The sequence below is a fragment of the Echinops telfairi genome, unplaced genomic scaffold (assembly GCF_000313985.2).
Source record: "Echinops telfairi isolate 266 unplaced genomic scaffold, ASM31398v2 ScPeMD7_2291;HRSCAF=2852, whole genome shotgun sequence".
NCBI classification, from domain to species: Eukaryota; Metazoa; Chordata; class Mammalia; order Afrosoricida; family Tenrecidae; genus Echinops; species Echinops telfairi.
This window is the reverse complement of record NW_022106189.1, coordinates 38,952,615-38,970,546: the sequence shown is the minus strand read 5'-3', so window position 1 is coordinate 38,970,546 and position 17,932 is coordinate 38,952,615. Positions and strand designations below refer to the sequence as shown.

The window sequence follows — 17,932 nt, the reverse complement described above, 5'->3', positions numbered from 1 at the left end:
GATGATCCCTTCAGGACCAGTGGTGTGAGTGGCGATACTGGGAGCGTAGAGGGAGAGTGGGTTGGAAAGAGGGAACCGATTACAAGGATCTATATGTAACCTCCTCCCTGGGGGACAGACAACAGAAAAGTGGGTGAAGGGAGACATCGGACAGGGCAAGATATGACAAAATAATAATTTATAAACTATCAAGGGCTCATAAGGGAGAGGGAGTGGGGAGGGACTGGGAAAAATGAGGACCTGATGCCAGGGCTTAAATGGAGAGCAAATGTTTTGAGAATGATAAGGGCAATGAATGTACAAATGTGCTTTGCACAATTGATGAATGTATGGGTTGTGATAAGAGTCGTATGAGCCCCTAATAAACTATTTAAACAAAAACAGAAAACTGAGTCTCAGGAGGGCCCTGTGTGTGCCCACTAAGTGGGAAAGAAACTATTCCACTGGCTTCCATGAGAGACTAGATAAGATGTTTGGTTTATTTGAAATAGAACCGAGTGAAGTGGGAAGAACTTCTGAACCAGATCGCCTCCTCAGAAGGCCTCCCTTGTCCTCTCCATCTGGAAGAGTCTCCCTTCGTGCCAGTCTCTGGCCCCTATTCACAGCCTTATTCTTTCATAACACTTACTGTTCCAGGCATGCATGTGTACATGGGGTTAGCCACTTCTCTCTCTCTCTCCCTCCTTCTCTCTCTCTCTCTCTCTCACACACACACACACACACACAGACACACAGAATACAGGATCCACAAGGAAAAAACCTTTGTCCCCCCGGAGCATGCTTGTGTCCCCAGCAGCTGAGAACAGCACTTGGTACATACTTCATACCACGCCTGAGGGACTGACCACTGTGACTGCATGAACAGTCATACCTGTCCAAGATGTGTAGGAACCCTGTAGGTGTAGTGGCTATGAGTCGGGATACAATCCTCAGGGCCCAAAGTTGAAAACCACCAGCCCCTCCACAGCAGAAAGATGGGGCTGTCTACTCCTACAAACAGCTCTAGTCTTGGAAACTCACAGGGACAGCTCCATCCTGTCCTAGAAGGTCAGCGTCCACTCAATGGGAGCGAGGTTTGTTGTGGTTTGGGCCAAGGTGGAGACGCGGTACTCTACTCGGTCATCAGAGTCTCTGTGGGTCAGAATCAACTCAGTGGCAGGGAGATGATGAGAAGGTGTAAGATGGAGATACGTTCTATTTGCGAGTAGTCAGCTCGCCATCGCTAGAGGCACCCTACCAGGAACTGAGTCGGTATGTTATGCATATCTAGTCTAGTATTTTCTATCTATATGGTACCTTATGTCCTTTATTGACCTTTCTTTCTTTCCTTTTTAAGTAACATTTTATTGGGCTTAGAGTGAAAGTTTACCCAGCGCATTGGTTTCCCATTCGATCATTTACCTACATTTTGGCCGTATATGTTTTATGTACAACTTATGGACTCCAAAAGGAACCCTGGTGGTGTAGTAGTTACACGGTACACTACTAGCTGTGAGGTCAGCAGTTCAAAACCACCAGCCGGTCCTTGTGGGAAACATGAGATTTTCTACTCCTGTAAAGAGTTATCGTCTCTAAAGAACACAGGGCCAGTTTCACTCTGACCGTTGGGGCTTCCGTGAGTCAGAATCGACTCGATGGCAGTGAGTTTGCTTTGGGTTTTATAGAGTCAAGTACATAATTAACAAAAAAAGAGAGAGCCCACTGCCATCGAGTCTGCTTCTACTCCTAGCCGTAGAATAGGACAGAGTCCAACAGCCAGCCCCATAGTTACCTGAAATGTCATTGTTACGGAAAATGTCTGTCCTCTGCAGAGCTGCTGGTGGGTTTGAACTGCTGACCTTTGGGGCTAGCAGCCTAATGCCTGTCAGAGCAAACAATTAGAAGGCATCAAATCAAGCTTCTTAAAAAAGGCCCCAGGTGAGAGAGAAACATGTATGCTACCCATAGGCCTGCGTCTGGGGGCTCTCACTAATTAGCCTCTTCACATCCAGGGCTTGCCTTTGTCTTTTAGGGGAGGATTTGATGAAGCACACCTCCTTTGAGACTGTCGGCACATTTGTTGTAAAGCTGTTGTCAGGGATATCATTCTGGGTCGCCCACGTCAGGTCTCCTGTGAGAATTGGCATCTGGAATTCCTGGCCGGGAAGGATGCTGTTTATCTGAGGATTGGCATAATAACCCCTTTCTGATAACAAGAGCTGTTTCTATAAAGCCATTATATTCTCGTTTTGCTTGCGATACTAGAACCTTCTCAGTGACTTCATGGTCAAGAAAGGGCTTTTCTTCTTCTTCAGCCTGCAGATTCAGTTCCTCTGCTTCCTCTTTCTTTAAATATATTTTGTTTTTCCATATGATTGGGCATATGCCTTCCCCCTCCCCGCCCCCAAAAATGCTAAGAAGTGTTTCGGGTTTTTTTTCCCTTAACATCCTGCAGAAAGATCTATAAAGTAATCCATTTACTAAGTCAGGGTCAACACAGTCAAGCCTGCAGGCCAAATCAGACTATTCAAAAACAAGTTTGACTGGGTCATAGCCATGCGTCTTCGTTCATCACCAACCCACACCAAACCCATTCCCGTCCAGTCAGTTCCGACTCATAGCCATCCTATGTAGGGTTTCCAAGACCGTAGATCTTTACAGGAGCAGACAGCCTCGTCTTTCTCCCTCTGAGCGACTGGTGGGTTTCAACCACTGGCTTCGTATTTAGCAGGCCAACGTTTACCTGACAGTGCCGGAGCAGCTGGTGGGTTTGAACCACTAACCTTGGGGCTTCCCCAGCTGTGCCAGCGGTAGGCTACTGACATCATCCAGCAGTCCTGCCCTGTATGTGCTGGCTACTGTAGGGATTGGAAACATGAGAACATTCATATCTGGGCAGTTTTATATGGCTAGCCCAATTGGTTTTCTCTCATTAGGAACAGCACACTTAACCACACACATGGCCGCCCAAAACTCTGCCCGGCATGTTCCGTTTCTGTCGTGATCGCTTTCCAAGTGAGCTCAGTTTCCTGGTTGGGTGGCTCTTCGGAGGCTCTGGCCGCCTCCCTCCTGATGTTCCCTGGACCGTGTCCTCTCTCACTCCCTTTGCCTCCAGAGGAGGACCGATGCAAGCTCTACTGCAAAGCGGAGAACTTCGAGTTCTTTTTCGCCATGTCCGGCAAGGTGAAAGATGGGACGCCTTGCTCCCCGCACAAAAACGATGTGTGTATCGACGGGATTTGTGAAGTAAGAACCGTTTCTGTTCGTGTGTGTGTTTGTTTCTGCCTGCCTGCATTGCCCCTTCTCTGTCTGCAGTGGGGGTGGTAGGTGCTGTTAGGGCCGCCCCCCTGCACAGCAGAGCAGTGGCAGAGGAGCCCTGAGCTCGTTCGCTTGCCTTTGGGGCCATGGTAACTGGTCCTCGTTTTACGCACCAAGGCTTCACGTCTCGGAGCAGCTGCGCAGCCATGTGTTGCTGGCTCTTCTTGGCCACTGGCTTCTCTGGCCCGTGGGTCTTGGATGTCCTCATTTTGTTTTTCTCCTTTTCTTTAACTGTAGCCGGTGGGATGTGATCATGAACTTGGCTCTAAGGCCGTCTTGGATGCATGTGGTATTTGCAAAGGGGACAATTCAACGTGCAAGTTCTATAAAGGCCTGTACCTCAGCCAGCACAATGCAAACGGTAAGAAATGCTGCACGGCCTCTCTGTGGCCGGTAGGAGGCACTTCCTCTGCTGCTGATGGAGGGGGCGGGGGTCGAGGGTGCGGGGAGGCAGGCAGACCTGGTTCTTGTGCTCCAGCCAGGGTGACAGAGGAAGGGGGCTGCAGTGGGAAGGCTGCTCTCACATCCCTGGCATCTCAGAAATGCCTTCTAAGTGCCATTCGGCCTTCTCCCGGGTAGGCTGTCAGATGGCCCATGTGCACTCGTTTAGCATAGAGCTGTGATAAGCCGAGTGATCCACACGCATGACATGGAATCTGGCAAATTGAACACACACGTACACACACGTACACACACGTACACACACACGCACACACACACACACACACACACACACGGCTACATGCACACACAGGTTTCAACAGACGCACAAACTATAGGTACAAGAGGGCTTCAGATAGTTCAAGTAAGCATTCCATTATCTTTTAATAACACATCTCCATGAGCTTCTTGAAGGCCCCTCATCCATCCACAGGTCGTCCCTGACTTACGACGTATTCTGGTTATGACAGACCACACTTACGACCTGCTGATGTCTTGTTTGCTGGGTTTTTACACACCTCGTCCTTACCGTGTGCCCCAGATCTGGCGCTGCAAGGTGTGATTTGCTGATGGTCTCATTCTCGGGCCAGCCCTGAAAGACAAATATCATAGTCATTAAAAGACTGATAACAACAGGCAGTGATAATGAAAACTTTTTCATTTTTGTTGGAACGAGGTCTCTGATGTTTATCTCAGAACTGACTTATGATCCAGTGCTCAGAGAGGAACCCCACCCTATGGGGGGCCTTGTATCAAGTTCTCTGGTCTTGTGGCCTTTGTTTGCCGGGAGAGGAGACGCGCGTGGCTGGCGGTGCACCTGGATCAGACGCTGGGAATACCACGGACATGTTTCTGCCTCTGTTTGCTCTCCGATACAGAAATGTTGGGTCATTTTCCCGTTCTTAAAGTAGGGCTAGATCTCAGCCAGTGATGCCTAAAGTCGCAGCCCAGAGAAATGGCCACCGCACGTCTCCGGTCCCCAACACCCAACGTGGGACCCAGAGGTGTCCGATTGTGTTCTTTCAGAGTACCACCCGGTGGTCACCATTCCTGCGGGGGCCCAGAGCATTGAGATCCAGGAGCTCCAGCTCTCCTCCTGTTACCTCGCGGTTCGCAACCTCGGCCAGAAGTATTACCTCATGGGCGGCTGGAGCATCGACTGGCCTGGGGAGTTCACCTTTGCCGGGACCACCTTTGAGTACCAGCGTCCCCCTAACCGGCCGGAACGCCTGTATGCACCTGGGCCCACAAACGAGACGCTGGTCTTTGAAGTAAGCCCCTCTGTCGGTTCACTGTCCAGTCCCTCCCGGGAACCTGCTACTGCTGACTCAACTTTGAGCTGGCTTAGACAACATCCTTCCTTCGGTTCTCCTCTGCTTCCTAACAGGCCGCATTTCGGGATGCGAAGGGGAGGAGGGAAAAGGGAGGGATGCGATGGGTCTTTTCCATCGAGGTGCCAACCGTCTACCATCAGGCTTCACTGCCACGGAGGCGATTGCAGCTCATAGGACCATGCCAGCCATAAAGGACAGAGTAGAATCGGGTCTTTGGGGGGGCTCCACCGCCACATCTTTCTCACACAGAGCTGCTGGTGGCGTTGAGCCACTGACCTTTCAGTGGTCGGCCAAGCACATCAACCACTGTGCCAGGAGAGTTTTAACTGTCAGGAGGCTCCCAAAAGTTAGCAGCCCTGGTTACACATCAGACTGCTGGCTGCAGGGTCAGCTGTTCAAAACCACCACCCCCTGCACAGTAGAACGACAGACAGGGCTTTCTACTCCTCTGAAGAGGTACAGTGTCAGCCTCACAAAGGGCAGTTCGCCCCTCTGTCCCGTAGGGTGGCTCAATGACAGCGCACTGTTTTTGTTTTGTTTCCCAAAAGCTCGCGGACAATTGTAATGAAAAGACAGTGAGATCGTTCCAGTAGTTTCCAAGCCCCCTTGTACGCTTGACTTTCACGAGGCCCAAGTGCAACCGCAGGAGCGATGTTTGAGCTCAGCTCCAGTGTTTGAGCTCTGCCATCGGCTAGTTCATCATCACTGCCATCATGTGGGGCCAGCGTGCCTGGGGGCCCGAGGGACGTGCGAGGAAAGATGCTTGCTTGAGGAGCAAGAGAAGTGTCACCGTGCCGCCGCCTGACTGTTCCTGGTCAGAGCTTCCTCAGAGATAAGGAGAGTGGGGTTCAGGGAAAGATTGCCAGTAGTAAGGAACAACGAGCTGGTCTCTCGGTGACTGACCCTGCAGGGCAATTGTAGGTGCCCTTTCTCTGGTTCCCACAGGCCCCCTGAGCCCGCCTTTCTCGGGGCTATAATGGAGCTGCTTATTTGTGCTCTGAACTAAGTGATTTGCTTCAGATCATGTAGAAATGGTCCCAGCTACCACTTATCAAGGACTCATGTACGCAGGCATGCGTGTTTGTCACTTAGGATTTCAATTTCTCTTCTACCAACATGGCTCAGAAAACCCACCTTGCTGGCTTGCTGGAAGAATAAGCCATCAAGCGTGGAGAGAAGTTATTAAACGACTTCCCTAACCCACCTCCAGGAGAAAGCAGAGCTGAGCTCAAGCCTCAATCTGCCTCATTCAAGAGTATTGTGTCCACACGCAGCCCAGTTACACTACCCATCTCTCCTCAGGGCACCTGCCAGCATCCTAGCCATGATCACTGTCATTATTATTAAGGCTCTGATACACCACCGGAGCCCTGGTGGTATAAATGGCTACATCGTGCTTGACTGCTAACAGAATGGTCAGTAGTTCTGGCAACCTGCTCCCACAAAGATCACAGACTAGGAAAGCCACGGACCAGTTCTGCTCCCTCACCTGGGCTTGCTCTGAGTAGAACATCAAGTCAATGGCACCCAACCACAGCGACGTGATAGACTGGGCCATCTTGGTGTGGGCGTGTGCTATATTCATCCGTCCCTACATTTGTTTATTGCATCCCACGCCTTTATGAAGTAGGTGCCATGAAACCCATTTTACCTGTGAGCAAACTGAGTCTCCAAGAGATTGGCTTACCTGTGTCAGTCCGGGTAGACTAGGGAAACAAATTCATAGAGAATCATATGTGAATAAGAAAGAGGTTTATTTGAAAAACCAATTGAATATTGAGAAAACATCCCAGCCCAGTCCAGATCAAGCCAAAAGTCCAATATTAGCCCATATGTTGGATACCAATCTATAGAGTCCTCTTCAGACTCATGAAACACATGCAATGATGCTGAATGCAGGAGGATCACAGGCCAGTGGGTTGGAAGTCTTGTGGATCTTGGTACATGAGAGGGACGATGAAAAGAGGAAGACCGTTGTAAGATGGGTTGACACCGTGGCTGCCACAATGGGTTCAAGCATTAGCACAATTGTGAGGCTGGTGCAGGACTGGGCGGCGTTAACATCTTCTGGACACAGGGTCCCTATGGGTCGGAACCAGCTCAAGAACAACAACAGTGCCCACTATAAGTGGGCTGGCAGCATGCCATGCTCGGCCTTGCAGCGGGCATTTGGGTCGGTTGGGCGGAGTTGGTAATTCAGTCTTCAGAGATGGTCGGGTCTGACTCTGCCCAAAGGAGAGCATCCCGTTTCGGTGGATGATGTCTTGACCTTTTTCAAGTGAATGCTACGGCGTGCTACAACTTTAGAAAGAAGGCAAGCAAAACCATGCATGCGTTCCCTGAAGCCATGAAGCTCCTGTGTCCCGTCCCCGGCGCTCCCGTTCTACACCAGGATGCGGGGCAAGTAGGTCTACGGTGGTGAATGAAACGGGGGTGCAGTGGGGTGGGAGTGGGGAGTAACTTAGAATGTCACACACACACAAATAACTGAACACGTCCAAATACCTGCATTTGTAGCCTGCGGGAAATTCTTTGTGAGAGGAGAGGCGGAGTAAGAGAAAGAGCAAAGGACCTTTTCCCCCTAAGGGGTGGGTGTGAAGACGTTGCTGGAAAATGTCCTGTGAGGTGCGATTGGAAGGGAAAAGTCTCCCGGGAGCACCGTGCTCTTTGGGGAACATCTATGGAAGGTCGGTGACAAAGCGGAAGGCCGCCCGGGCGCTGGATTGGCACAGTGGCTGCAACAACGGGCTCAAACCTAACCATGGTGAGGGTGGCGCAGGCCCGGTCAGGGTTCCGTTCTGCACAGGGTAAAGCTGTGACTCTGAGCCCACCCGGCATCACCTCTCATCACCCTGCCATGTTATCAGGCGGCTGGGCCCTGGCACCTGAGCACCCACTGACCGGAACCTGTCCACGGCCAGAGAGACGGCGTCCAGCTGTCCTCTCCAACATACCTAGGTTTTCGCACCAATATCAAGATATTTCAAACTCCATCTGAGCCCCATACTCAAAAGCTAGGCAAATTCGGTTTCTCGCGTTTGGCACATAGTTCCCAGATGAAATTCTATACCATCCCTGGCAACCAGAGATAGCCGCCAAGTGTCCACTGCACGGTTTCAAAACCATGCAGTGTATCCTTTGGATTTCAGAAGCACAGCATTCCCTGCCATGTCGAGGACTAGTTATAGATGAGAGACATTCTTTGGGGGACCAGTCTCTGGTGGTACAAATTGAAGAGTGACATTCCACATAGCACACACTAAGCAGCACTGTTTTAACCATTTACAAAGGAGCATGCGTTGGACACCGATTTAAAGAAGGGGAAAAAAAGCACATGTGGTTTTGGCCTCTAGGTTGGATGTTCTCCACATTGAATGACCAAGAGTTAAGGCTCTTCAGTAGTGATGTAACTGGGGCATTTCAATCCCTCTCAGTAGCATCGCATAATATTAATATCTAGGAAATGGGTAAATAATATGATCTAATGGTGAAAACTGTGAGGGGGATGTAGGATAGCATGAATTTGGTGTTTAGAAAGCACTTGTTTATCATGATAAACAGAGAAAAGATTGAAGTTGTCAAGGATTTTAGATTACTTGGATCCATCATCAATACTCATGGTAGCAACAGTCAGGAACTCAAATAACATATTGCACTGGACAGATCTGTTGTAAAAGACCTCTGTCAGCTTTTAAAGAGCAAAACTGTCACTTAAAGAACTAAGGTATGCCTGACCCAAGCTGGGGTCTTTTCACGTGTGCACGGATCAACTGGACAGCGAATAAGGAAGGCCATAGGTGATTTGATGCCTTTGTTTGATGGTGTTGGGAAACGTACTGGGGACTGCAGGAATTGCTTATAGTGACCTATAGGACCGGGTAGAATTGCCCCTGTGACTATGAGTCATCATTGAGTCAATGGCAGTGAGTTTGGTTTTTTTTTTCCCAGTTTGCTTAGAACAAACAAATCTGTTTGGAAGAAGTAGAGCCAGAATGCTTGTTGGGAGGTGGGCAAGACATTGTGTCACATATTTTGGAATTGTTATCAGGAGAGACGTGGATAGCACATCCTTAGAAAAGGGAAGGGCAGCATGCTTGCTAACGTGGCGGGTCCACAAAAAAAGAGGCTCCATGAGATCGATTGACACAGTAGCTACAACAGTTGACTCTTGTGAGGATGGCTCAGGACTGCAGGGTGTTTCATTTGTTTGTCCCCATGGTCACCAGGGGTTGGAACCAACTTAATGATACCAAACAGCAACAAGTTCAGTGTCTAGAAAGTGCTTGGTCCATTGTGTTTATTACATCATAATCATTTTACATCTAGATGTGTATATAGATAGATAGATAAATCTCTGTAAACTTCAGACCATAAGTAGCAAATGGGTGACCAACCACAGGACAAATAGAACTTTTCAATCTGCATAATCTTAAAACCATGCACGAATGTTTTTAATATTGTGTGATTTCTTCGAACATTTTAGATTTTTAATTATCTTTAGGAAAACAAACCTTTGGACTCAGTAGATATTTGAGTTTGTAACTGTGGCCCCAGACCTTGGCCATGAGCTCTCTTTTATCATTCCATCGTCTTCCAGACTCATGGCCCTAGATCCCATGACCTCTGTCCATGGAGGGAAAACCCTTGACTATTGCACAGAACTTACTATTCAGAAAGAGGGTACTCAGTTCTTTCAGCACTTTCAGCTCTTTGAGTTTCGACGGAGAATGTAGACATGCCAATTCATTCACACTGGACTAGGGGCGTTTGGGAGTTCAACTGTCTCTCTGTGTTCCAGAACCACATGTCACGTAAGCTCTGCCATCAACTCGGTCTTTGATGCTTGACAGTCTCCTGCACAAAGGAATCAAACTGCTGTCATCCACAGAGCTCACACTGCCTGACTTTGGGGAGTCGATGGCCAGACCTGTCTCTAAGTCTTAGGAATGAATTCTGGGTAACGATTTGTGCTTTGTCTTTATTTCTAATTGCTCGCTCTTGGCGATCCTTTTTCAGTCACACGTATGAGCAGCAAGTCACTCTTCCTTTCCTTTAGAGGTATACTTAGCTTGCGCAGCACCTGTTGGGGGGCTGACTTCCAGGTATTGCCAGGATGCCTTTGACCCATCTTTAGACAGCTTGTCCACTCAATGAAAATGACTCCCGCGCAGGGACGGTGAGCTAGCTGCCCTTGGCCCTGTGCCACGGGCAGTCAGAACAATGAGCAAACCATTTGTGCTGAGAAGTCGTGTTTTCCGCCACTTCATGACAAGCAGCCATCTCGTTGGCTGTTGGCATTTCTCTCCCCAGTTTTGTTTAAAAACACAAAGCAGTTCCAATAGACGCTCACTGTTCTTTTTGCAATTTAAGCCTTTCCCTTAAACATACATCATCTACAGGCAAACCACAACAAAGAAGAAGACAAGAAATGATGGAAAGGCAGTGGAATGACTGAATTCCTTCTTCCTTTCATCTTTAGAGCCTGAATTCTACCCTAATGTCGCCTGTATTGATCAAGTTAACCGGATAATTGCCAGGCCACTGAGCACTAACCCTTTTATTATTATTATTTATTATTATTATTATTATTACTACTACTACCACCAAACAACAACAACAACTAACAGGGTCATAAAATGGTTTCTCACCCCAACAACCCTAGAGGGCAGGGCGCAACCAAACCATGGGGATTCTGTGGCTTGTACATCTTTACCGGACACAGACTGGCACATCTCTCTCTTATGCACCATCAGGTGGGTTCAAACCACTGACCTTTTGGCTGTTACTTTGAGGACTCAGGGGCCCCTGGTCCACGTCATAGGATTGTCAATCACCTCATATGCACGTGAAAGCTGGACATTGGATATGGAAGACCAAAGAAGAATGGACATGTTTGAGTTATGGTGCCAGTGGAGAATATTACTGAAAGTACCATGATTGCCTACAGAAAAAACAGATCTGCCTTGAAAGAAGTTCACCCAGAACACTCCATAGAGGCAAGAATGGTGAGACCTGGTCTCGAGTACTTTGGACATGTTACCAGGAGAGGCCGGTCCCTGGAAATGGACATCCTGCTTGGGAAAGCAGAGGGCCGGTGAAAGAGAAGAAGACCCCTGGCAAGATGAAACGACCCCGCGGTTGCAACAGCGGGCTCAAACAGAGCCACAATGGTCAGAATATCCCAGGACCAGACGATGCTTCCTTCTGTTTGTACGCAGGGCAGCACTGACTTGCTGGCCCCTGACCACCACCTCTGCCATCCCAGGGCTCCTTGGTGGACAATTTTCCAATCAAAAATGATTAGAAGCATTTTTTGAGAAAAGGATGATTGGCCTCTACGTATCAGAAAGATTCATCATTGGAAATGGATGTCTTTGATCCGTTATGCCTCTATCTGTCTTCTTGTTCCATATAGATAGTTCCTTGCAGGAAAGAGAAAAGAAAAATGGGAAATACTGGATATGTACAGTGTGTTTCTGAGAAATCGCTTCATATTGTTGTGGTTGCCTGAGCGCTCTTGAGGTGGCCTTCCAGCTCCTGGGGGCCCCAAAGCCCATGGCGACAGGCTGCTGTGGCCCAAAGGGTTTTTCATTGGCTGATTTTTGAATTAGATCACCAGGCCTTGCTTCCTAACTCATCTTAGTCTGAGACCGCGCCTGTCATCTGCTCTGCATCGTAACAGAATGCAAGTCTTCACCGACAGGCAGGTGCGGGAGGCACATCTGATGAGAGTCAAACCCGGGTCTCTGCCTGGAAGGCGAGGATTCTACCACCAAGCCACTACTACCCCCCAGCTTGGTTTCCCCTGCCGAATGGAATCCCAACGACTGCTCTCATACTCCCTAATAATTCAAAGCGAGAGGTGCGCCACAGTGGGGTAAGGTCACGTTTGCTCGGCTGTTGCACTTCAAAACCTTTCTGTAGTCATGCTAGGAAAGCTTGAATGAATGTCCTGGGAATGGGGTCTGTCTGCAAACAATCTAAATGGGAGCTTGCATGATTAATTGGACATTCCTAACTGGTGTTTTTACAGGCAGGGTTATGGTTTCATTCAAAAACTTGCAAATAGGTTGGGCTCTAACAAGAAAAAAAGGGGTGTGAGGGTACAGGGAGATAAAATCTAATAACTTTGTATTATGTCTACTTTATCTTTGAAAAGAATTTGGGTTAATGACATTAACATTTTTATATTGCCCATTATTGTTCTCATGAGAGCAACCTCAAATTTCTGGCCGTTGTTTATCTTGTATTCATACCTCCACAAAAACTGTTGGAATACAGTCACTTAGAAAACTTAAATTACTTTGCTTTAAAAAAAGGCCAACAAAAAACCTGGACTATTATTAGTAGTCAAGTATCCATGGCTGTATTCTTTCGTAAAAGTTAAAGTTCAGAATGCCTTTCCATACAAGTATGAATTGAACCAAAATGAACGCTTTGGGAGCCAACAATCTGTTAGCTCCAATATGAGAATACTGACTGTGTTGTACAGTCCTGTGGGGTGCTGAAATCAAAGTGTGGGAACCTACCAGAATGAAAATTGCTGTTGTGTCCGCAGAAAACTTAGGTTTGTAACAGAACGCACTTTCTCTTTGGTCCATTTACAACCGCTGCCTGGTCCCTGAGTTCTTATTAGTGTGTAAAATTCCGCAGACTCGTGTTTGCCAAACACACACAAGGCTGGCATTGTAAGGATAGCTCCCTCTTTGCCCCTCATCTCTACGGATTGCATCAGATCCTCCCAAATCCTAGCTAATTCCCATCGTCAGTTCTCTTGATCTGTATCCGTTTAGGTGACTACCTCCAAAGCAGTTGCTCTCTGTTCACATCCTCGGAATGCCTGCTTTTTTCAAAACTGAGCAAACACTCATGGGGTGTCCATCTGGTGCCAGGCCCTGTGCTCAAGATTAGAGAGACGTCGGTGGGTACGACCTAAATTTGGTTGTCTGAACTTTATCGTCTCGAGTGGGTGTTGAAACCCTAGAGAGTGAGTTCCGGCCTGTGGCTCCCTTTCCGTTGGAGTCAGTGTGTTGAAGACAGGTGATCAGGTGTACGCCTTCACGTCCTGATGGAGAACAAACACTTGAGTGTTCAGTTGCAATACATGGAAAACAAAAACTCACAGCTGAACCAGTAAGCATCCTGATTCCAAAACAAGCAAACAAACTCACTGCTGTCTCATAGTGACTTTATAGCATAGGGGTAAACTGCCCCTGTTAGTTTCCAAGAAGATAACTCTTGATGAGAGTAGAAAGCCCATTAGTCTCCCAGAGTGGCTGGTGGCATTGAACTGCTGGCCTTGTGGTTAGCGGTCTGATGCATAACCACGACACCACCAGGGCTCCTGAAGGATCTGGCTCCCCCTTTGCTCGGGTGTAAATGATTTTCTCAGGCTGATCATGTCTTCCACTGGGTCTTAAAGCACTGTTCTGGAGCACTGATTTTTAGCACTTGAAACCTTGTCTGATATAGTTGTGGTGCCTACTTCTCTATATCTTCTATATCTGGTATGATCATGTCTCAAGTGGCCTAGATACTCTAAAAGAGGTATTTGTTGAAGGAATGGCACTCCAATAGTTCTGTCTCACCCCAAACCTTCTTTTCATCTTAGAAAATCCTCTGTGGAGGTGAGAAATAAATAAGAGATGAAAGGAGCAATCAGGAGGAGAGACTCAGTTGTCAGTCTCTTTTTGCCCTGTTTCAACCCTTGGTCCTTAGGAGGTTGGTGAGCTCCCTTGTGAATCACAAGGTTGACATTTCAAGTCCAACTTTTTTTTAAAACATTTTATTAAGGGCTCATACAACTGTTATCTCAATCCATACACACATCAATTGTGTAAAGCGCATTTGTACATCATTCTCAAAACATTTTCTCTCCACTTAAACCCCCGACATTAGGTCCTCATTTCCCCCCTCCCTCCCCGCTCCCCCCTCCCTCATGAGCCCTTGATAGTTTATAAATTGGTAGTTTGTCATATCTTGCCCTGTCCGACGTCTCCCTTCACCCACTTTTCGGTTGTCTGTCCCCCAGGGAGGAGGTCACATAGTTCCTTGTAATCGGTTCCCTCTTTCCTACCCATTCTCCCTTTACCCTCCCTGTTTCGCCACTCACACCACTGGTCCTGTAGGGCTCATCCGCCCTGGATTCCCTGTATTTTCAGTTACTATCTGTACCAGTGTACATGCTCTGGTCTAGCCAGACTTGCAAGGTCGAATTCTAGTCATGGTAATGGGAGCGGGGAGGAAGCATTTAGGAACTAGAGGAAAGTTGTATTTCTCTTCGTTGTTACATCGCATCAAGTCCAACTTTTGAAGAAAAGCCTTGTGGCCAACTATTTTAAAAAATCAATCTTTAGAACCTCTGTGGAACACAGTTCGACTCTGATGCATATGGGGCCCCCATGGTTAGAAGCAACTCAATGGCCATTGGTCCCAAACCATGGCCATCAGCTGATGTTCTCTGAAGAGCCTGGCCTTTCTGTCCTGTACATTGTTTGGGGTACCCCCTAGTGCTCCCCCCAAAAAAAAGAAACCCCACTGGCTTCAATCATCTCTTAGGACTGGCCTTGGAACTCCAGAGTTGCAGGTTTAGTGGAGTGAGAAGTAGTTGGAGCCTTGAAATGTGCCCTCCAGAATTTGCTCTGAAGCCTCCACATATGCTTCTCCCCAAGGTGGAGAGTGTGCACTTGGGAAGCCGCTGGCCCGTTGACACCTCCGTCTAGGTGTCTAGTAGCTAGCCCTCCCAGCATGGTGGGTTTCCCAGATCTCCCCCACCGACTTCCGGGTGTTTCCTAGCAGAAGGCTGGGCAGGGCAATCCTGGGAATACTTGACAGCTGTCAGTTAACCCCAAGAAATGAGTGCATGGCCTGACACCACATAAAAAATGTCTTTTGCACCTGGTTATTTTTATATGTCAGACGTTTATAGAATGTCTTCATTGGGAAGCTCGGAGTTGAAGCTAAATGGGAAACAGACCTTTGATTCTTTGCTTTTACCACTGAGTCACGTGCCAGGGAAATCTTCAAATGCAGTCTGTGTTACCTGGTTCCATTCACCTTGACCTTTCCCCTTCTGCATGGTTTCAACAGTCCAAACAGGTGGATGGCCATCTCAGGCCCTAGGAACGTGCCTTGGGGTAATCAGAGCATTTTATGATTGTCTCGGGCCTTCATGTTTTAAAGCATCAGAGTTCACCAATCAGGTTTTATTTTGGAAGAGAGGCGCACACGTGCATGCAAATGACTCGCGGAAGAGGGGGGAGCATTTACATGACCCGGGGCTGTATCGCTTCCACTGGCTGCTGAGAAGCAAAGGGAAAACCCATGAAATCGACTGAAGGACTAAGACCCAACCCAAAAGGTTAATAAACCGTGACTTGGCAAATATAGTGTTTCCGAGATGACTACAGAGACAGTGATTATGAAACTAGATCACCGCCACATACTTCAACTCATTCCGCACAGCCCAAGCCTGGCCTGACGGCCAAGGGTCCTCGGGAGCGGAAGGACTTGAAAGGCCTGCCTCTCTCTCAGTTGTCTACATAGCAGTGTGTCGGCTGCGGCCTTATTTGGGGCTCACTAAGCATGGACGCAGGAAGAAACACTGAAATCTAAGTGAATCCCCCAGCTCCAGTGGCCAACTGTACCCTAGTCAGGACTCCTGGTAACTTGGTGGGTGATGCATCTGAGGTCAGCAGTTCAAAACCAGCAGCCGCTCTGTGGGAGAAAAATGAGGCTTTCTATACTTGTTAGCGATCTATCACCGTGGAAACCCGGAGGGGGCCGTTCTCTTCTCTCCTATGGGATCAACTTGATGGCAGTGAGTTTGGGTTGGAGGGGGCCCGGGTACCAAGTTCGCCAAAGTATGCTGTCTGAGATGATGGCAGAGTAACTGGTAAGATGTCTGGGTCTTTCTCTGTCTGTCTGTCTGAGTCTGCCCCTGTCGCTGTGTGTGTGTCTCCCTGTCTGTCTGTCTCTCACACACATGCACCCCTGCATGAATGAATTCATGGTCGCTCTCAGGCTTCCCTGCAGTCATGTGGGAGGTGAGGAAATCCCTCCTGAGTGTTTCATTATGAAGTCATTCCAGCCCTGCCTGAGAAGCGTCCAGTCTCAGGATGGCCTGATAACCAGCTTGCTGTTCGGTGCCTGAAATATGAGTCCTGGTGTTCTCACAGTGGACCTCTTTTCTTTTTGTTCCTTCCAGTCTTTAAAAGGAGGCGATTTATGTGAAGCCTTTCCTCCTGTTAAATGACGAAAGGGTGTGTTTAACTCTTTGAAGGCCTGCTCCCCTTTCATAGTGCGGGGCGAGCAGCAGCCTCGGATGACAGTAAGTGAGCAATCGCTTCACTCCAGGCAGGAAAAGACAGCGAAAGAAAATTACTATAATAAACAACTTCCCGTGTTCGCTCTTCAGCCAAACGAGGTGGCAGGGAACCAGGTGGATGGGCACATTGATCAAGAGGATGACAAGATGCGAGCCCCCGCCGACAAAGGGTGACCTTCTCCTCTGCCTCTTTGCTGAGCCCCTCCCCCAGGGAGGGGTGGACTGAGTGAGGAAGGGCCCGCACCTCCACCCCCAGGACAGCACTGGTGTAATGAAGGGGTGATGCACCAAGTAGCCCGAGACAGAGTGGGGGCAGGGCTCTAGAGAGACAGGGGAGTAACTCAGAACAGATGCCAGGACAAGCAGACTCCGAGGACGGCATGGAGGCGTTTGGGGCAAGGCCCGTCATTTGTGTAGAGGTGAAGGACCCCCCTGTTCATCTGCCACAAAGACTTGGGTAGCCACGGGTCAGAGAACACTCTGTTTCCACAGACCTCTGAGGAAGGGTGAGGCGTTGAAGGAGGACTGCTGTGAAGGTTAACCCTGTCACCCTCCCCTTTGGAAGCTGCCTTTCAGATGGGTTTTCCAAATCCCCGAGGAGCATTCTCTTAGCAGGTCCGTGCTTCCAAAATGACGATCACAGCGCACCCTCACCCTCTCCACAAAGCCACCCTTCCCCAAAGCCTTCACCCACTACTCGTGTACCATGCAGGTCATAGTGGGGTGCTGGGTGCTGGCGGTGGGGACGAGTCATCTGTACAAGGGAGTATATTTTAGTTGTGAAGACCAGGACTAAATGGAATAGTGAAATCAACAGGGGAAACGGATGGATGGGATCCAAACCCATCACAACGGGAGAGACAGGTTAGAACAGGTTAAAGGCTGAGGGTGGGCAGTCAGGTAATTCCAGAGACCTGGCTCCCAGACCTGCCGCTGACCTGTGCCTGTTGCGTGCTCCTCTGCAGGACTGGCACGTTAATAACCCTCTGGGCGCCTCAGATACTGCTGTGAGTTTAAATGACAGAACGGCCGCAGGGTGCTCTCGCAGGCGTGTCCTGAGCCGTGGGGCAGCATGGCTCTTACTGTCTTTTTAAACAACAAAATGCATTCGTGAGAATGGGAAACCAGTTTCTCTAAGCATGCCCTCACTCAGAACTCGGGCTTTTAACATGTGTCCAAAGCTCTTTGGCTGCCATGGGAAAATCCAAATCCTTTTCTTACAAAATGTCCCCGATAATAAAATAAGGACCAAGCTGGGTGAGGCCATTTAGAGTTTTCACATTAAAAGATTAACAGGAGAAGCAGGAGGAGGAGCATGATTGACCCCAGACCACTCCATTTGCCCTCCTTGTCCCCCTGTGTGCCCCTCCTCCGCTTCAGAAGGCGCTGGGGAGAGAGTCTGGTCTGGCCTTTGGGTTCCCAACTTAAGCTGTACGTTTTATCACGCTGCCAAGCGTCCTGTCTGAAGTCAGGTGGTTCGTGTGTGAAAGGTAGCCGTTCAACAGCCCCGCCGAGGACCTGGAACCGTTTACAG

At 48.7% G+C, this 17,932-nt stretch overlaps 1 protein-coding gene across 1 annotated transcript in view; it reads left to right on the top strand.

The window, feature by feature from the left end:
* The window catches only part of ADAMTS18 (ADAM metallopeptidase with thrombospondin type 1 motif 18), a 142,997-nt gene that overhangs the window by 104,279 nt on the left and 20,786 nt on the right, over positions 1 to 17,932 (top strand). The window contains exons 14-16 of the mRNA XM_045293929.1: positions 3,095 to 3,225; positions 3,535 to 3,658; positions 4,765 to 5,009. Coding sequence (XP_045149864.1) covers positions 3,095 to 3,225; positions 3,535 to 3,658; positions 4,765 to 5,009 — 500 coding nt within the window. The remainder of the gene's footprint in view (positions 1 to 3,094; positions 3,226 to 3,534; positions 3,659 to 4,764; positions 5,010 to 17,932) is intronic.